Source organism: Phycodurus eques, chromosome 5 (assembly GCF_024500275.1).
Source record: "Phycodurus eques isolate BA_2022a chromosome 5, UOR_Pequ_1.1, whole genome shotgun sequence".
Classification (NCBI taxonomy): Eukaryota; Metazoa; Chordata; class Actinopteri; order Syngnathiformes; family Syngnathidae; genus Phycodurus; species Phycodurus eques.
Genome location: NC_084529.1, coordinates 19,322,406 through 19,342,588, shown reverse-complemented (window position 1 = coordinate 19,342,588; position 20,183 = coordinate 19,322,406). Strand labels below are relative to the sequence as shown.

The following is a 20,183-nucleotide window of genomic DNA, read 5'->3' as shown; positions in this document are numbered from 1 at the left end:
TATATAGCGGGCCTTACACCGATGATTAAAAGTATGTAGGGTATGTACAAATTCTGTACATACCCTCGGGCCTCGTAAACTCTCTGAAGGTGGGCAGAGAGATGAAGGTGTGAGACACCGAGTGCGTATCATCCAGGATGCAGGCGACGTCGTTTGGCTGGCAGAACTTGACACACCGTATTGGGTCGGAGTGTTCGTGCCGTACCGATCTAGAGGACAAAACAAATGTAATGTATACACCGAAACACACAATGCAGTGGAACCGCTAAAGTCAAACAATTTGGAATTTAACCAATATTCACCTCTAAAGTCGTACAAAAAAGGCAGGGTCCATACGTATTTAAAGTATCGGTGTCAAACTCTAGGCCCACAGTCCAGATTCACATCACTTTGCTATTTTTACCATTGGGTAACCTATTTTTATACTTCTGGCGGTCAAAAATAGTAGAATGAAAGTCATTTAGCCATGTCAGTTTAAATTAGTTTCGAACAGATTAGGTTGCTTCCATTTCTATTTGGGAAAGACATACATTTAAAATCTAAACAAATCCATCGATAGCTTCCCAGAATTTATCATGTTTTACATTGGCGGTTCAGTTCAGTTCCATTGTGCATACTTTCTCCAAATGACTAAATTCCAATAAGGTTACCTGATGCATCATCAAACATGGAAAAACACATTCAAAATCTGGCTGATTAGGAAGGAAAACAACAAAAGCTCATGCAGGAAGTCCACCCTTCAACTCGTGCCGTCGATGCACTCGAGCGGGAGATGAATGATGACACTCACAAAGAATGATCCACAAGAATATTTGGAATTTTGGGGGCATCACCGACTTCACATACCTATAATCTCTCGGGGAAAATTTATGGGCCAAGGGAGTGTTTCGAAAGCCTCCCAAATTGTGACAGACAACTCCCCGACCTCTCTCCGAAGGCAGCACTCATCCTATTATTTAAAGGTTTGTTTATTCCACAGACTAATCAGTGACAGCTCAAATTGGGATTTGGGATGGAGGCTTCAAAAAGCTAATGCCACCTGAAATAGTGCGAGGAATATCTATGTGGAAAAAATATTGAAATGCAGCTAAAATCTTCATTTTTTTAATAGTAATGTTGAAAAAAATGTATTGTATTATGTTCATAGAACTGCAGTAGGAAGCAATGTTTTCCCCAATGTACTTCACTGATAGGCTACGCACAACAATACAGCTCTATCAGGTTAGTACACGTTACTTTAAATGTTACAAATGCACACCCTTTACAATCAGTAAATAATCTGAATGTTACCGCCATGTTCAAGGCAAGTTGTATGCATAGACGGCTGTCGAAAATGAAGTAAAAATGACGTGCCTCTAATGCTAACGCTGATGCTAACGCTAGCATTAAGGCAAGGCAAAAGTGAGGTTTCAAATATTGTACGTTTGGTTTTACATTTGGCTCTCGTATAGTTAATCTGACAGTCGGTTTGTGTTTGTTGTGTATTTTACTAGCTTGTTCCAAAGATTATAAAATGACAGACTTTAATCTTGTGCTCTTAATATTGTGATCTAGCAGCAAGTTATCCCTCCATTCACGTGTACCAATATAGGGGTTTACTGTTAGTGCCATTTACTAGACAGCTACTATCGCCACTTAAATAGCCTGTTTAAGTTGTAAATTTAGGTAGAATAACGTTTAATATTGAAATTTAAATTATTTGTGAATACAGTGATATCATGGTGTATGAGTGGTTAGAATTACTGCCTCACAGTGCTGAGGTTCGTGGTTCAAATTTCGGATCCAGCGTTCTTGTGTCGAGTCTGTCTAGCTAGTTGATTGATATCATTTTCAATTTCTCTCTAAAAAAAAAAAGAGGTATTTTAAATTGTAAATCTGATTTTTGCCAATGTTTTTATTTAAGGACGTATACAGTACAAGCCCTACATTCTTCTCTTACTTCTTTCCTTTTTTCAGGAAAAAAAGTGTCTCAAAATGAGGTTTAGTGGGGTGCATGGAGGATGTCCATAAGCGACAACATTTGAGGCATTTTTCCTCTTAAATTATTAGTTGAACTCGAAGTGTTACAAGCTTTAAGGCATTGGACCTTGGATGGAACCACTGCATATTGGATTATGAAAACAACCAAGTCGGCGTGTTTAGGTGCAGACGTGCAGTTACAGCCCTATAGTGAGTTGTGGTCCGTGGATGTTTGGTTCTCCTTAGGGGAACTATGGCCTGTAAATTTAAGCCAGTTCAGGTTGGTCTGGACTAGGTTGGGCTGCTTTTTCATGGAGAACTTAACGCAAAAAAGCCCCCGGACAAGACGGCCAGCCACAAGCGGGTAGGGGCTTGTAATTAACAATTAGCGGGTGGTTCCAAGTTTTGTTACAGCCCGGGCCAAACCCACAAAATGTTCTCCTGCTTTTTACACCAGCATGGCCTGAGCTGCAGCGAAACCTGAGCGGTATTCTCTGGAGGATGGGGTGGAAGCTCTTTTGAGGTGGCGGGATGAATTGATGAGAAGATAATGACCTAGGATGAACCACTCTTTTACGCACATACGGTCAAAGCCAGGCAAGCGGGCTAATTACAGCGTATTTTTAACGACTTTACGTCTGTTTGTCCACATGCCGATGCGAACGTGCTTTTGTATGAGTGTTTCTATGTGTTTCGAGCCTTACGTGGAAAACCCTCCGATACTTGCAGACCAGAAAGAAAAACAAGACTTTCTTGGACGGAACTCCTCTGGTCAAGCCTTGGGCCTTTTTTTTATTATTATTATTTTTGGTAATTATTATTTATAGCTGGCAAGTTGATAACATCCCAACACAAACACGGCAGAGCATCATTATTTTTGGAGAGCGGTGAAATTGCCGGACCACAAATTGTCCAGATCCCAGAGTCCTATAACTCAAAAGTCAAAGCAGAAGACGTAAAAAAAAAAAAAAAGATTTTCTCTACACCACTAGGTTCTTATTTTAAGGGTATCCCCCGCTCCTGTTCGGAAACAAGGATATGATGCGTGACGCCATCTGAATTTATACACTTTTTATAAGCCACATGTACATGATGAGATATTTATACTGTAGGAGAAGTCCAGTGCCTTAAAGCTTGTAAAATTTGGAGTTTGACCAATTTGTTCTGGAAAAATATTCCTCACTTACAGAATTAATGTATCTTTGTTCCTCTATTTATGCCAGTGAGGCATAGTGACAGACAGAACAAATAAATGCTCTTCTATTAGATGGCAGGAAGTGTCATGTCCCCGTTCTCTGGCTCTGCTCTTTTTTCATTTTCAGTCTCCAGTTCCCTGGTTGACTGCTGGTGGGCGGAGTCTCCTATTGCACACCTGATGGCAAGTGACGATCAGTTGGTTATTTAGGTGCAACAGAAGCAGAAGGATGGCACTGGATTATTGTGTTGCATTGCTCTCGTCCAATGTTCCACTCCCCTGTGTATTACACTATTGCTTCTTGTACCTTAGTATGAGTTTTCGTACCTTTTGTGTCTGACCCAAGCCCTTAGTCACCTCTAATCTTGTGTGGATAAGATTCCCTTTAGTTTTTCCTTTACTTGTCATCATCCTTCTGCTGTGGCTCTGTCCACCTAATTAATTTAGAACAGGATTGTTGGTACTTGTTTCACGCTGATGTTTTTGTCAGCATCTCCTATGTTTTGTACTTTTACTGCTTCTACTTGCGTGTTACGTGTACTTTTAGTTCCCCTTTCTCCTCGTATGTTATATACAACTTTGGTTATTAAATCGATTTTAGACTACCTAACCACGTGTCTGCTTCTGGGGTCCTAATTCTTTTGACGTTGCATAACAGTAAGTACATACAGTAATTACTGTGGATCTACTTTTTGTGACATTTTTGTTTGTTGGTGTGCCGTGAGATTTCCCAATTGTAAAATATGTGCCTTCGCTCCATAAAGGTTGGAAATCACTGCTCTAGTGAGATGCTGATGTCTCTGTGTGAAAGGGGGTTAACTGAATTTCTGGCATCCGCCTGTGAGGGGCAGAGGCATCCAAATGGGTTATGGTGGGCATCGATGCCCCCCGTCGACAATTGGTTTTTGGGGGTGAAAAACTTTTATCTGCAACCTCTTTAGATATTTAAACACAAATGGTGAAGCAAAACATGCAGACAGAGAATAGAACAATACTCAGGTATATATGTTTTTGGGAACCGCCTTCTTACGAGCTTGCTATGAATTGAACTTTTAAGTCAAGGCACCACTGTACTTTTGTCCAGCATTACCGAGTGTTTCAGAGTCATGGCAGTACAAGATGATCACCAGAAGTTATGTGGATGCAAATTGTTCTGTTCAGCTGTGTTTTGGTATATCTACTTTGTATTCCGATTTGTTTGATACGGCTCCCGGATGAGGCGGTATTGAGCAGCTTTTTGTAAACAAAGGGCTTTGATTTGGATCTTCCATGACTGACCAGTGTTGTGCTATTCAGTCTGTCTGTTTTTGTGGTGTTTGAGCGCAGAGTGAACAAATAGACTGTTAAGTTAGCTTAGCGCACATTAGCTGCCCTCCACTGTACTTGTCACATGGGATCACATGGTAGCGTTTGTGTGTGAATTGTGACTTACACTACATGAGCGGTCTATTTCATGTTATACTTAATGGTTTACTTATATTTACATACTTATATGACAGATAACAATGTAAACACTTTGCCTGGACAGTTCATAAAGGTTTTATTGATGGCGACTATATGAATTGCATCAGAAATGTAAAAATAAATGTAGTTCTCAACTGTACCGTTGACTGAATATACAACCCCAATTCCAATGAAGTTGGGACGTTGTGTTAAACATAGATAAAAACAGAATACAATGATTTTCAAATCATGTTCAACCTATATTTAATCGAATACACTGCAAAGACAAGATATTTAATCTTCAAACTGATCAACTTTATTGTTTTTAGCAAATAATCATTACCTTAGAATTTTATGGCTGCAACACATTCCAAAAAAGCTGGGACAGGTGGCAAAAAAGACTGAGAAAGTTGAGGAATGCTCATCAAACACCTGTTTGGAACATCCGACAGTTGAACAGGCTAATTGGGAACAGGTGGGTGCCATGATTGGGTATAAAAGGAGCTTCCCTGAATTGCTCAGTCATTCACAAGCAAAGATGGGGCGAGGTTCACCTCTTTGTGAACAAGTGCGTGAGAAAATAGTCGAACAGTTTAAGGACAATGTTCCTCAACGTACAATTGCAAGGAATTTAGGGATTTCATCATCTGCGGTACATATCATCAAAAGGTTCAGAGAATCTGGAAAAATCACTGCATGTTAGCGGCAAGGTTGAAAACCAACAAAGTTAAAAACAAGTAAAGTTTGTCAGTTTGAACATTAAGTATCTTGTCTTTGTTAGTGTATTCAATTAAATATAGGTTGAACATGATTTGCAAATCATTGTATTCTGTTTTTATTTGTGTTTAACATAACGTCCCAACTTCATTAGAATTGAGGTTGTAGATCTATTTTTCTAATGTATTTTCAAATGATGAACGATGACGACTGTGATTTGGACTCGCTGGTCCACTTTTCTGTGTTTAATTTAATCCGACGTCATCACATAGGAGCGTGCTTTACTTGCCTTATTTCTGTTTTATTACAAAACTGCTCAGCCAACACATAAACCATCAAGTACTATAAATCATCAGACTTTAAACATGCAACCAATAGTCTAAGTACTCCATGTTGTAGGCTAGACAGACCGACTGGTTTTAGGATTTACCTTGACCTAGTGCGCCACCTAGATGCAATCTTTGTGCCATGCTTCTTACAAGATACATTCAAGTGGACCTAATTTATTTAAAAATCATGGGCAGCAACCATGGATTACAATGTGATGATTATCTTCTATTTCCAGTTGCTAATGATGTGTTATCTTAACTAGATAAGAACAATAAAAGGACTACGCCCGAAAATGCACTCATTGGACACTTGAGGTACACAATCCAATGAAATCCAATACAATACTTGTATTGTGTCCAAATCTGCCTTTACAAAGAAAAACATGCTCAACCTGATTGATACTTTAGTGAAAAAATTTGAAAAAGGTAAATTACTGGAAAAAAGTCATAAATCTTACGAGAATAGGCAGTAGGTTATGAGAGTCCATGTAGTTCTTCTTCAGGAACAGACACAATTGTATTGTTGTAAACATTGTTTTAATATTATGCCTTTACAGTAAAAAAAAAAAAAAACAAACCTTCAAAATAAGATTATTGTAAAATAAAACTTTTACGTAATTTTTTTTTCATATTAACATTATCACTCTCACCATTCAACCAACATTCTCATAAACTGATGACTTTTTCCTCATACAATTATGAGTTAATTCTGATAAAACTACAACTTTATTTTGGCAAAATCAAGACCTTTTTATTGTAAAAGTATTTTTTCTCGTGATATATTACCAATTATATTCTTCTAAGATAGTTTTTTTTTTACAATAAAATGTCTACTTTATTCTTGTAATAACACTTTTGTCTCCTAATATTATAACTTGATTAATATTTTCTTTCCATGTTAAGACTTTTTTGTTATAAAAATAAAACTTTTTTTTCTTTTAAAATGAAATACAATTCTCTTAAAATTACAACTTAATTCATTTAGAAATCTCACTAGTTTTGGCAATATATGATCAGAACTTATCCATCCATCCATTTTCTTAACCGCTTCTCCTCATGCGGGTCGCGGTCTGCTGGAGCCCATCCCAGCTATCTTCGGGCAGGAGGCGGGGCACACCCTGAAGTGGTTGCCAGCCAATCGCAGGGCACATACAAACAACCTACCATGCATGTTTTTGGGATGTGGGAGGAAACCGGAGTGCCGGAGAAAACCCACACAGGCACGGGGAGAACATGCAAACTCCACAAAGGCGGGGCCGGGGAATGAACCCAGGTCCTCAGAACTGTGAGGCAGACGCTCTAACCAGTCTCCCACAGTGCCGACCAGAACTGTTGTCTCATAGAAAATGTATGTATTCTCTTTATGTTCTGACTTTTTATTTTAATACTTCGAGTTTTTTAAAAGATTTTTTTTCCAGTAATGTTACAACTTTATTAATGTAATTTTTTTTTCTCTGGAAATCTTAAAATTGCAACTTTATTTGTGTTAAGTTAAAACTTTAGTCTTGGAAAATTATGACCATCCTCTTAAAATTGAAACTTTCCTGTCATATTACGACTTTGTCCTTGTAAAATTATGACTATTTTTTTCAAAATTTTATTTTTTTCTCATATTTTGACTATATGTAAGCAAGATTCTAACTTGTTTCTTCCGAAATTGCAACTTTTTCCCGTCATGTATGACTTTATTCTCAAAAGAATTACGACTTTTTTTTTTAAACTGGGAGTTTGTTCATGCAAAAATGTGAGGTTTTCTTGTAACATTACAACTTTATCCATCCATCCATTTTCTGAGCCGCTTCTCCTCACTCGGGTCGCGGGCGTGCTGGAGCCTATCCCCGCTAGTCATGGGGCAGGAGGCGGGGTACACCCTGAACTGGTTGCCAGCCAATCGCAGGGCACATACAAACAAACAACCATTCGCACTCACAGTCATGCCTACGGGCAATTTAGAGTCTCCAATTAATGCATGTTTTTGGGATGTGGGAGGAAACCGGAGTGCCCGGAGAAAACCCACGCAGGCACGGGGAGAACATGCAAACTCATTACAACTTTATTCTAAAAAAAGAAAATCGGACTTAGTTCTTGCAGAATTTTAACTTTTTTGTACGACGACTTTATTCAAATAAAATGATGAGTATTCTCATAGCGGCACGGTGGACGACTGGTTAGAGTGTCTGCCTTACAGTTCTGAGGACTGGGGTTCAAATCCCGGCCCCGCCTGTGTGGAGTTTGCATGTTCTCCCCGTGCCTGAGTGGGTTTTCTCCGGGCACTCCGGTTTCCTCCCCCATCCCAAAAACATGCATGGTAGGTTAATTGAAGACTCTAAATTGCCCTTAGGTGTGAATGTGAGTGTGAATGGTTGTTTGTTTATGTGTGCTCTGCAATAGGTTGGCAACCAGTTCAGGGTGTACCCCGCCTCCTGCCCGAAGATAACTGGGATAGGCTCCAGCACGCCCGCGACCCTTGTGGGGATAAGTGGAAAATGGATGGATGGACTATTCTCATAAAATTACAATTGTATTCTGGTAAATGTGCCACCTTTTCTCGTAATATTAAGACTTTATTCTCGTGAAATTATACTTTATTCTTGGAAAATGGCAACTTATTCTCATCGTATTATGACTTCATTCTCTTCAATATTACGTCTTTTTTGGGGCAACCATACGCCGACTTTATTCTCGTAAAAATTACAACTTTATTCTTGTAAAATAATGACTATTCTTGTGAAAGGGCAACTTTTCTCACCATTTTAAAACTTTATTCTTCTAAAAGTATGCCTTTATCTTGTAAAATTAGTACTTTATCATTGCAATAAGGAAAAATTACTACTTTATTGCTTAAAATTATGACATTGTTGTAATATTGCAACTTTTTTCCTGTAAAATTGCGGCTATAGTCAAGCAAAATTAAAACTTTTTTTCCTCTGAAAATGGTGACTTTATTCTTGTAAAGTAAAAAACATTTCTCGCAAAACTATGACCATTCTCTTAAGATTTCAACTTTTTCTTTTAATATTTCGACTTTATTTTAGTAGAATTACGACTACTGCATGTCTCTTATAAGTCCAACTTTGTTCTCGTTATAGTACAGCTTTTTTCTTGGAATAATTCCTATTCTCTGAAAATGTCTTAACTCTGATTAAAGCGCAGTAAAGATAACAAATCGCAAGCAAGCCTAGGTGAGCTGTTGTTCTTATTCGAGCAGCGGGTTGTAAATGACGCGGGGCTCGTCCTGCGTGACGAACACCATCACTTTGGCCAAGTACGTGCTGAGCGTGCCGTAGCGACGCAACCCCAGCTCCACGGACAGCTCAAAGTCCTGCGGGCCGTCGAAGAGCCTCGCCACGGACATGACGCCGCCGCCGGCGACTTGCTCCGCCTTGAAGAAGCCGCCCTCGTTGCCCGAGGTGATGGCGATGTGGATGTCTTCGCCCGGCACCATGTGGGAGGGGCCCATGCGGAAGATGTTGGTGAATACGGGGATGTTGGTGGGGAAGGTGAGGTGGTAGTAGGTTATTCTCAGCGGCATGGCCAGGCACTCGACAGACTCATTGCAAAGCAAGCGTTCACATCGACTGTGAAGAAAGACAGAGATGGGTAGGATAGGGTGGGGAAGGAGTCACAGGGAATAATAGAACAAAACAAGCAGAGAGAGAGACAGAAAGAGACCATGTGAATTAAATGTGCCGTGCATGGCATGCAGGGGAGGGCGGCCTCGCACATGAGAGGGGGTCAAGGTGGGCTCATGCAGGCCTATGACTCGTGACAACAGCCTCAAATGGATTTGAGCTTACCCATGTCATCATTGGAGAACAGTGATTCTAAAAGTGTGATACATGTGTTGAGTACAGTTCAGTTGTATTTTCTTTTAAGTACAATACATTAGAATTTTATCTTTTAAAACTGTTTGTTGAACAGCACTTCAATATTAAATGCCATTGTAACACAACTGAACTGTACTGTAGTGATTCTTTCACGTACCGCTAGAGGGAGCCCCGTGTGCCACTTTATTAATCACTGTTCTAGAAGATGCCAGAACTAATTCCCTGACCTCTCAGCATTGAGCAAACTGAACATGCAGAGCCTCTATCATGTGGCATGGGAGCATTTAGACCGCTTTTAAATGTAATCTCAGTAGACCTCCCCCAAAATGACCACTGGTGATAGTAGTATTTAAATCTATACTGTCTAACAGAAAACCTTTAAAAGCAGACAAAGTGTGCTTTGAAATGTCGAAATTAGTTGTGTATTGATATTCCCCTTCCCCTCACTCCGATGTGCTGGGCGCAGTGGAGGAACTGTCTTTATGTGTGTGTTCATGTAGCTCTTATAAATAAAATTTAAGAGGACATTTTACAACCCAAATAAGTAGGAAAGAATGCAGATTTGAAATGTACACTAGCATATTTGGTCTCTGAACTGTGTAGCCAGTAGACAGACGGTGCCATTTGACTTTTCAGAAAGTTTTTCTTGCAATATTATGCCTTCATTCTTGTAAAAGTCAAAAACCTTGGTCTTGTAATATTACAAGTTTATTCTCATTAAGTTACACCTTTTATTGTCATATTTTGACATTTTCTCATAAAAATATGACTGTTCCTGTAAAATAAAATTTCTTGTAATATTACTACTTCCTCTTAAAATCAAAGAAGATGAACTACAAGAATTCAGATTTAAAACACGTTAATTTAAATTTGGATGCTAAACTTCATCAGGTAAACCTTAATGGACAAAATGCACTTTAAGAATGAAATTCAAAATTTGCATACTTACGTTTCCCCAACCCGGCGGTAGTTGTTGGGGCAATCGAAGGACAGGCAGCGGAATCCGCCTTGCACGTTGAAGCAGCTCTGGTTCTCTGCGCATGTGTGTGTCCCAGCTAAACATTCATCAATATCTAATAGAAACATGGAAAAATAAATTCAAAGTCAGATGGGTAGCCACCATCAACTCTTCGGCATGGTACATCAAGAACATGGAGGTGTTAATATGTTTCTTTGAATGACCTTGGCAGCCGCGTCCATTGGGTGCTAAGGTGTAGCCGCTAACGGGGCAGGAACAGTGGAAGCTTCCGGGTGTGTTGTGGCAGCGGTAGGAGCAGATATGACCTCCGGTAGGCAGGGCACATTCGTCTATATCTACAAAGATGTAACAGCAAAAAGCGAGAAGGGGGCGTATTAACAACACAGTGGTTTTAAATGCACTGAATATGGAAGGTGCTGCTTGCGCGTTCGTGTTTTTACCTTCGCACGTCACTCCGTCAGTGTCACTGAGTTGGTAACCTCGGCGACAGTAACACTGGTAGGAGCCATACACATTGGCACATTCTTGACTGCACGGGTTACTTTCACACTCGTTTAAATCTGCACAGACAAAGATGCTGACATTAGGAATACAACTCACTCCACTCATTTGGACAAGCTACAAGTGACCTTTATCTAGTGGAACTAGTAGAAGTAGTGAAGTAATAGTAGTAGTAGTAATAGTTTAAGGGACAAGCTGGCTTTTAGGTAACTAATTAGTATACATTCATTCATAATGAAATAGATTAATTAATATTAGTGCAACCTATAAACCTAAAAAATTTTAACTATATTATAATAAATAATAAGAATTCATAACTACATAATTATAATTCCTGTAATTATGATTTTTTTTTTAAAAAAGTAATTACATATCAACTTTAATTACGTATTCTTAATCATTTGTATGTAAAAATATTTGTTATTTTTATTGAGGACAAAAATGAAAAAAAAGTACACTGAGTATCCGGGTAAAGTGGTACCTTAACTTATGAGTTAAACTCATTGGGTGATCAAGCTGGTAACTCATATATCACATTAATTTTATGCATTTAAATTAATTGAAATGCCATTAATATGTTCAAGCTCCTCCAAAAACACCAACCCATCATCCTCATCATCGTCATCATCATCTTAATCATCGTCATCATCACTATCATCAAATCATCATCGCACAAAACAAAAGAATCAACAAAGCAATGGCTCATAACTTGGAAAATTTATAAGACTGGGCACTTGTATGTTAAGGTATCACTACACACTTATATTTCTTTCAAACCATTGTGATACATTATTAGAAAAACTTATTAAAGTTTACATTTAAATTTCCAAACCAAGCCTTATGAACAGAACACACTTAAAACAACAGTTTGATATGTTATTTTTCATTGTGTCAAATTGGATGATTTTTATTCTGAAATCACAATACTGTCTCAAATCACCACAGCCTGAATAAAGTTGAGTAATAATAACTTTTCAACTCATTAGCATAACAACGGTAGTTGAGGATAAATAAGTACCGTCACAGTTCCTGCCATCCATGGACAACTTGAAACCTGTGGTGCAGCTGCACTTGTAGGACCCTGGTGTGTTCTCACACTTGTGAGCACAGAGGCGTCCGGGGTAGTGCCTGCATTCGTTAAGATCTGCAACACAAGACATGTATAGCAGTCATACATGCCTACGGTTGTCGTCGTACGTCTGTCTTCTCTTCCTGCTTACCCTCACAGAGGCGACTGATGCTGTTGAAGTTGTAGCCATTGTTACACTTGCAATGGTAGGAGCCCATTGTGTTGATGCAGTCGTGACCCGCGCACACTGTTTCGGGGCCTTTGCACTCATCAATGTCTTAAACATACAAAACAACATGTTATTGCATTGTAGGTTTGGGAACAAAATCTAGTATTTTTCACAAAAGAAAAACATTGATTAATCACCTCCCCCCAACCCCTTCGCTTGAAGAAAAGCAAATGATAATGACATTATTGAAATTTGCTTTTTCCCCATTCTGGGATTTGCTTTATTTCAGCTGATACCAAATAGGCTTTGAAACAGTTGTGTCCTAACCCTTTTCCTGTGCATTACTTATATAAACAAAAATAAGAAATTCATGTTTAAACTTTTTTTTTTTAACAGATATCACATACCGTAATTTCTCGTGTATAATGCACGCCCATGTATAATACGCACCCCCAAAGTTGACCTCAAAATTCTGGAAAACCCTTCTACCTATGTATAATGCATTTTTACAATGCATGATTTTCCTTCTACCCATATGATCAAAACATGAAGTATTACCTGTATTTTGTTAGTTTTTTCAAATAATTATTCTGAAGTTAAGCACTTTATGTGAACAAGTAATATTTCTTTTTATTTACTTGCTCTTATTTTGAAATTGACAGCCCTACTTTTATTTAGTAAATGAGAAAACACAGTTGTGCTCTTATGTTTGATTACCCAGGCAGAATTTAGAAGATGGGTACAATTATTTAAGGAAAACATGACGGGCCAGGCGAAACACATTTAATTTTATTTTAATGGTATTCAAATTAAACTGTCAAGAATTTCAGAAAAGCATTATCATTAAACAAAACATAACCACAAATAAATTAATGATGGTTGTTGTTCAGTCATCAGTCGTATTTAAAAAAAACAATATTTCACAAATTCTGACAGGGTATGTAAACTTATGAGCACAACTGTACATATATGCAGTCATACGTACCCCTGTTATGTTGGAATGAAAGTGTAGGCTACCCCTTTTTCATAACCTCTAGGTGGCTGTGGCATATTAGAATGAAAGTGTACACCTTTCTCATTACCTCAAGGTGGTGGTGTCATATTGGCATGAAAGTGGATAGCTTTTTCATAACCTCTAGATGGCAGCATACATTTACAAAATGTGAAAGTTTTTTTTCATTTTCCCCTGTATAATGCGCACTATTGACTTTTGACAATTTTTGGGGGGAAAAACATTTGCATTATACACAAGAAATTACGGTAATAAGCAGTTCCATATGTAAGAGTAAGAGTAACATCGAGTTGTACAGGTGAGGCCAGATGACCTCGACAAAATATTTGCAGCTTGGGAGCACATACCTCGGGTCAAACATTTCCATCGTATCGATGAATCACTGCTTTCACAATGAATAAATGGGTCTTTGCCAATGTTGAGCGCGATTGACTGATTTTATTCTAATACGCAAAACAATGTAAAATTATTTGGCTCAATTTGTTGTGTTATTAGGGGGAATTCAACTTGTTAGTTTATTTTATGTAAAACAGGGGCTAAATATATAGCAACCAAATCACTAAGTTGGCAACACTAACTGTGCTTTTGTAAACTAGCTCCTCTCTGTTCGTAGCCATGCAGTTAGTGTAAGCAGTGCATGTCGGTGGGGACGCGCTTTGAACTACTGAAGCTGTTAAAATAAAGCCCAGCCCTATTGCATTGTTAATGACAGTCTTAGTATGCAGTGTCGGTCGTACCAATGCAGTGTGTGCCGTCGTCATTGAGGTGGTAGCCCCTTCCGCAGTTGACGGAGTTCCTCTGGCAGACGTATGACCCCACTGTATTCATACACAGCTGCCCCCTTTGGCACGGGCCGGTCTGGCTAACGCATTCATTGATATCTGCAACGTAGACACACACGACATAACGGGCATTACATGACATTACATTACCACACCAAATTCATCCAAGCGTGCCTTTATGGACTTTGCCTTGTTCAATAGGAATTGGGGCTGGGAGATTAATCGAAATTTAATTGTGATTTCAATGTTGGCTTCTAACGATCATATAAATGTTATAATCGAAGAAAAACCATTAATGTGCAGCGGCGCGGGTGGTGTATGCAAGTTTCTGCGTTGTAAATGCACCCTGAACGCACCCCGTGTTGCTTGTAGCAAGCGTGTGACGCATGATCTTCTGCCTTCCCTGAGCATGCTTTAAGCTGTTTATTGACACCAAAGTTAGAGTTTAATGTAAAACTAAACACACAACAAAGAGAACTACTCACATTGAATTTTTAAATATAAGACATAATTTTAGAAATCCCCAGGTTATGCTATCAGTCAAAAGAAAACCCTATTGACTGGGTAGCTAACATTAGCATTAGCTCACAGGAGGGATTTACCTTCAAATAATGTTTATACACAAAGGCCGTAGTAACACATACAGACAGACAATATAAGAATGCTCACCGGCATATATTCTTCCTCATCTGTGAAAATTAGTTTAATAAAATTTAATAGCGACTTTCTTCTTCTACTCTTTTTTTTAGCTCACTGTAATGTGCAGCTCCATACATGCATCGCACCACACTGCCTCCAAGAGACCAAGGCGCGTACAGCAGGAACAGCAGATACAGTCATGGCTTTGTATAAAAAGACAAACGTTTTTTTTCCCCCTGACTGTCTGACATGAAATCAGACTAAAAATGAACTATAATCAAATCAGGAATCACAGTCCCGTGCGCATGTGTAGCTCAACTGTCTTATTATTCTTTGTATAATCCATTTAAATATAACACTCACCAATGCAGCTGCCCAGTGCATCTTGGATAAAACCAGCACCACATTTGACCTTGGGGAGACAACGGAATGAGCCCTGAGTGTTTTGGCACTCAAACTCTGGGCCACAGTTATGGATGCCGGTTTCGCACTCGTCAATATCTGAAGAGATAAATATAAATATTTACTACACGCGGCCCCACACACAAAAAAATAGCCCTGTGTGTGCAGGATGGACCTTTGCAATTGTTGTCGTCCGTTAGTTCATAGCCGGTTCCGCAGCTGACCTCTCTCTGGCAGCGGAAAGAGCCGTCGATGTTGATGCAGCGCTGACCCGGTCGGCAGCTGCTTGTACCCAGCAAACACTCATTAATGTCTGCGTGATTGGAAGAGGAGGAACTTTACAACCTCAGTTAAGTGCAGTGGAACAAAGGAGTATACGAAAAAAGAAAAAATTAAGGAAAATAAAAAGAGATTATATTCCCTCAAAATTTGAATACTGGTTTTGTGAGATGGAAATATTCCTTTAATAAAATTATGTAATGAAGAAATAATTTGGTTTTGCTTTGGTCCTGCCAAATCTCCCGGTCCTTTCTTTGTGGTGTTGGGAGCAAAATCCTCTGTCTTGCTTATTAAGGAAACAGTGACAGCTATTGGAAGACAATGAATTTGTCACAGACTTTATGTTGGTTCACATTGTATCATCCATTTATCCATTTTCTACATTGCTTGTCCCCATTAGGGTAGCAGGTGAGCTGAATCATATCCCAGCTGACTTTGGAGGAGAGGCAGGGTTCAACCTAGACTGGTTGCCAGCCAATCACAGATTAAACAACAACTTCTTACCCTCGCAGCTCTTTCCATCCGGTTTCAGTTTGTAGCCTTTGAAGCAGCCGCAGGTATCATTACTCACACAATTATGAGCGCATTTTCCTGAAAGAAATAATGAAAACAGGATGGTGATAATCCACCCTCCATTCATCAATCTATTTATTTAAAGGTGAAATGATTATACTCCACCATTGCACTCATCACTTAATACTGAGTTGTCTCCGGTGTCCGTGGTCTCGTCTTTGTTTGGCACTGGAATAGTTAAAGCATCTTTATTTAGTACCTTTTTAGTAGCCCTTGTCAAGATAAATGCTGCAACATTTCCCAGCTACAAAAGTCTAAATTATTATTATAGATAATGTTGCAAGGAATACTTCAACTTATTTTCTTTTTCAATAAATCTCACAAAAATCTGAGATTAATTATTTTCATTGTACCCCAAACGATGAATTTAACAAAGTCAAAAATCAAAAACGTGAATTTTGGCATACAATTTGTTGTCCAAGATGTCAAATACAATTCCTTAACAAGATGGAAGCTCCTGCATCAATCTTATCAGGGCTATCAGCAGTGTCCCCTTACGTCCACTAGATAGCAGCGTGGGCTTATGTTTTCTCAAAGGGAACGTAGTTTCTCTATCTTGCCCTTCATTGTCCATCCAGCTATCCATTCTCAACACCGCGTATCCTGTTTAGAGTCGCGGGGCGCTGGAGCCTATCCCAGCCGACTCCAGGCGAAAGGTGGACTACACCCTGAACTGGTCGCCAGTCAGTCGCAGGGCACATATAGACACGGACACCCATTCACACTCACATTCACACCGTCACTGAGTGGGAACTGACCATACTCGGGTATTGACCAGAGTAAAGAGATCACAGCATATTACTCGAATTCTAAGGTCTAAAGTATCGAATAGACTTAAAGTTCCTGATTCTGATTCTGATTAAATGGTTTAGCTCCTGAATACATTAAAGAAGTGCTAATGGAATAATATAAACTCAGTTGGGCTCTTAGATCTACAGACTCAGGTAGTGCTGCACAATATTTTGTTTGAGCATCGTCATCGCGATGTACGTGTGCGCAATAATCACATTGCAGGGTCTGCTGCGATGTTGGTGTACTGTAATATTGCATTTTCATTGAAAAAAAATATTTTTCTTGCACTGAACATTCTTTATTAATTTTAGTAAGCTGTATTCTATTTTCTGTACTTCTTAAAAATGTCTTTCGCTCTTTCTTTTTAAATATTTTTAACTATGTAAAGCACACTGAGTTACCTATATAAATAAAGCTGCCTTGCCTTAACTAGGGCCATGGATGGGCAATATCTTGCTCCTCCTAATCTGATGCCATCGTAGTAAATGTTTCGTGGTTCACGTTCGTCGCTGTTGTCTTTGTTTTTCCGTCTTATAAGGCACCAAGATCTTAACCACGGTTTCACTTTTCCTCTTCCTATGTAGGTCATTTTTACATCATGTCGTGATGTGCGGATGTTGAAACAAATAACACACATACTTAGTAAGGAGTAGTTTAAATGTAGGGAGTAAAAGTAAAAAGACAGAAAAATAAATACTTTCGTAAAATACATATACCTTATAATTCTAAAAATACCTTGTTACTTCCCACCACCAAGTGATTTTCTTGTACCCACGTTCAGTCTGACCGGTGGACGCTGTCTGATTGTCAGGCGTTCCATCCACGCAGCAGGCACGGTACACCAGGCCGCACTGGTAGCCCAGAGACAAACTGTGGTCGCATGGAAGTCCCTGCTCCTGGCCTGTCTTCGCCAGGAGGCAACAGTCGCAGCACATCTGACAATCAAACACAACAGGTACATGGTTCAAGACCAATAGACTCCAGATAATACAAAGAAATAAGAGGATGTTGTGACTTGTAGCTGGAGAGTTCCTAATGAATCTTCTTTACTGTATGTTTGGACTATGTATGCATCGGGGGAAAGCAAGAGGGTGAATGTTATTGCCTCTGACTTTCAGGGCTCAATTTTCCTGACTTGCGCAAATCCGGTGCACCGCTTGGCGTAACTTAGCGAGGCGGCGGGTCATACCGGGTTGTTGTAATCTCACATATGCAAGCAGCCGGTGTATTTAACAAAAGGGGCTGGCTACGCCGGTGAACATAAACACAGACAACTTTATTCACTGCCAATCAAAGCGTCTTAATTAATTTGATCCCTTTATGTGAGGCACAATGTGCCCCACACTCCCCCATAGCTGCGTGCTGGCTAGTGGGGTGATTTAAAAAAAAAAAAAAAAGGGCTAATGTTAGATATATTGTAGAAGTTATCATTTATTTGCTTAGCTTGCATTGGTATTATGGACAATGTTTAGAAAGAAAGATGTCTCGCCTTCAAGAAGATGACTCAGCAGGAATCATCTGAGAGAAGGACGTGGCCGGGACGTGGCAGGTGCCATGTTTTCACCTTGAAACCCTACCCTTAGTGTGTTGTGTCTTGTAGCTTAGTACGTTATGTCTTGTAAACTTAGAAACCTCCCTATTTTCAAATAAATGCAGGAGCGACGGGAGAGATTGTTTAGAGCGTGTTGAGAGGCTGTAACCTGAACAATCTCCCATGCGCCCTCCTCATGAGTAAAATGACCAACGTCTTCATTCCTTTTGTGTTTATTCATTATAATGTTTGGTGAGATAAATCCAACATTAAATTGGTCCTTCGAGCCGGATTTGAACCAGCGACCTAAGGATTCCAGTTGTGGAGCCGACACCCAGTTAAGAGACCGTGGCCACGGCAATTGAGACCCTTTCCGGGACTGGTCTTCGTACTCCTCAACTGGGATCTGAAGGTTGACGACAATCCACAGGATTGAAGACGACTGGTGAGTTAAATTTTTTAAATTTTTTTGAATGAATGTATCGCGCGACAAAGAAGTCTGCGGCGAAATAAACCTTGTGTAATACTAGTCACTGGCAAGTAACTGATGGACGGCGGAGTCCGACAAATTCCGCATGGACGGCGGAGTCCTATACGTGCTAAAATTCCGTGTTAAAATAAAAAAAAAATAATAAAAAAATAAAGGACGGCGGAGTCCTAGACGTACTTAAAATTCCGTGCCTTCGTGTTTCCGTGTTTCCATGTTTTCGTGTGTTTGTTAAAACGTTACTAATATCGTGTGTGTGTGTGTGTAAAAGTATGGATGTAAGAGACTGGATTGTAAGTGACAACTGAGTTTGGAAGCAGAGGCAAGAAACCTCCGCCCCATTCGGGGTAGAAGGTTGAGGTTTACCAGAACTCAGACATTCATTGTCACCCAGTCATATTTTGAATAAAGTCAGTATTAGGTCACTCTAGGTGCAAATAAACTGACTTCCAAATTCACAAAAATGGGAAACAATAACAATAAAACGAATCCAACAGAAAGCCTGACGTGTAAAGACTGGCAATGTGTATACCCTGAGAACACCCGAGCTCGTCGATCTCGGAAGCTAAGCAGGGGCGGGCCTGGTTAGTACTTGGATGGGAGATTTCCTGGGAATACCAGGTGCCGTAACCTTTTTACTTTAGATTCTCGTGGAATCGTTTTCTTATCGGTGGTTGACCTAAATATAATGCAGTCATCCTCTCTCTTATGATTTACCGTCTCTTTATTAGGAGACAGAATCTTCAAGTACTTTTTTTAACATCCCGTTTCTCCTTTTCCGACAGTAAAAATAAAATAAACGATACACACATATATCGACATTATATATATATATATATATATATAATATAATATATATATATATGAGTATCACGTGATACGTCACAATTTTATCACATCAGTGCTTTTAATTGGCTCGAGGCTAAGGATACAAAAGGTATGGATTTTTAAATGATTCGTAATTATTGCACATTATTGTTGGACGTCAAAGTTCGCATCATCCACACAAACAAAAAATCCAAAATAGACCAGCCAACAATTGGAGAACGAAGATGACGCGATCCGCCTCGAGATATTTCTCAGCGAAATATGATATTTTTAAATATAAAAATTTAGCTTTTCATCTAACCATGTGGCTTACGGCCATACCTACCCTGAAAACGCCCGATCTCGTCCGATCTCGGAAGCTAAGCAGGGGCGGGGCCTGGTTAGTACTTGGATGGGAGACCGCTGGGAATACCATGGTGCCGTAAGCTTTTCACTTTAGATTCTCGTGGAATCGTTTTTCTTATCGGTGGTTGACCTAAATTATAAGCAGTCATTCCTCTCTCTTATGATTTACCGTCTCTTTATTAGGAGACAGAATCTTCAAGTACTTTTTTTAAACATCCCGTTTCTCCTTTTCCGACAGTAAAAATAAAATAAAATCGATACACACATATATCGACATATATAGATATATATATATATATATATTATATATATATTATATATATAT

General features: G+C 39.3%; 1 protein-coding gene and 1 non-coding gene across 3 annotated transcripts in view; one reads left to right on the top strand and one right to left on the bottom strand.

The window, feature by feature from the left end:
- Nucleotides 1-20,183, bottom strand: part of fbln1 (fibulin 1) — a 49,063-nt gene that overhangs the window by 13,466 nt on the left and 15,414 nt on the right. Inside the window, exons 4-15 of one of the 2 annotated variants that reach the window (XM_061677960.1) lie at nucleotides 17,443-17,602; nucleotides 15,981-16,043; nucleotides 15,807-15,893; nucleotides 15,199-15,336; nucleotides 14,985-15,122; nucleotides 13,938-14,081; nucleotides 12,171-12,296; nucleotides 11,969-12,094; nucleotides 10,890-11,009; nucleotides 10,653-10,784; nucleotides 10,420-10,543; nucleotides 64-209 (exon numbers count right to left, since the gene is read on the bottom strand). In XM_061677960.1, coding sequence (XP_061533944.1) covers nucleotides 64-209; nucleotides 10,420-10,543; nucleotides 10,653-10,784; nucleotides 10,890-11,009; nucleotides 11,969-12,094; nucleotides 12,171-12,296; nucleotides 13,938-14,081; nucleotides 14,985-15,122; nucleotides 15,199-15,336; nucleotides 15,807-15,893; nucleotides 15,981-16,043; nucleotides 17,443-17,602 — 1,504 coding nt within the window. Of the gene's footprint in view, nucleotides 1-63; nucleotides 210-8,094; nucleotides 9,222-10,419; nucleotides 10,544-10,652; nucleotides 10,785-10,889; nucleotides 11,010-11,968; nucleotides 12,095-12,170; nucleotides 12,297-13,937; nucleotides 14,082-14,984; nucleotides 15,123-15,198; nucleotides 15,337-15,806; nucleotides 15,894-15,980; nucleotides 16,044-17,442; nucleotides 17,603-20,183 lie in introns of those variants that run through there. The other variant, XM_061677961.1, reaches the window with a different exon arrangement.
- LOC133403388 (5S ribosomal RNA) lies at nucleotides 19,821-19,941 on the top strand. Its single transcript, XR_009768654.1, has one exon. It is a non-coding gene; the product is annotated as a 5S ribosomal RNA (ribosomal RNA).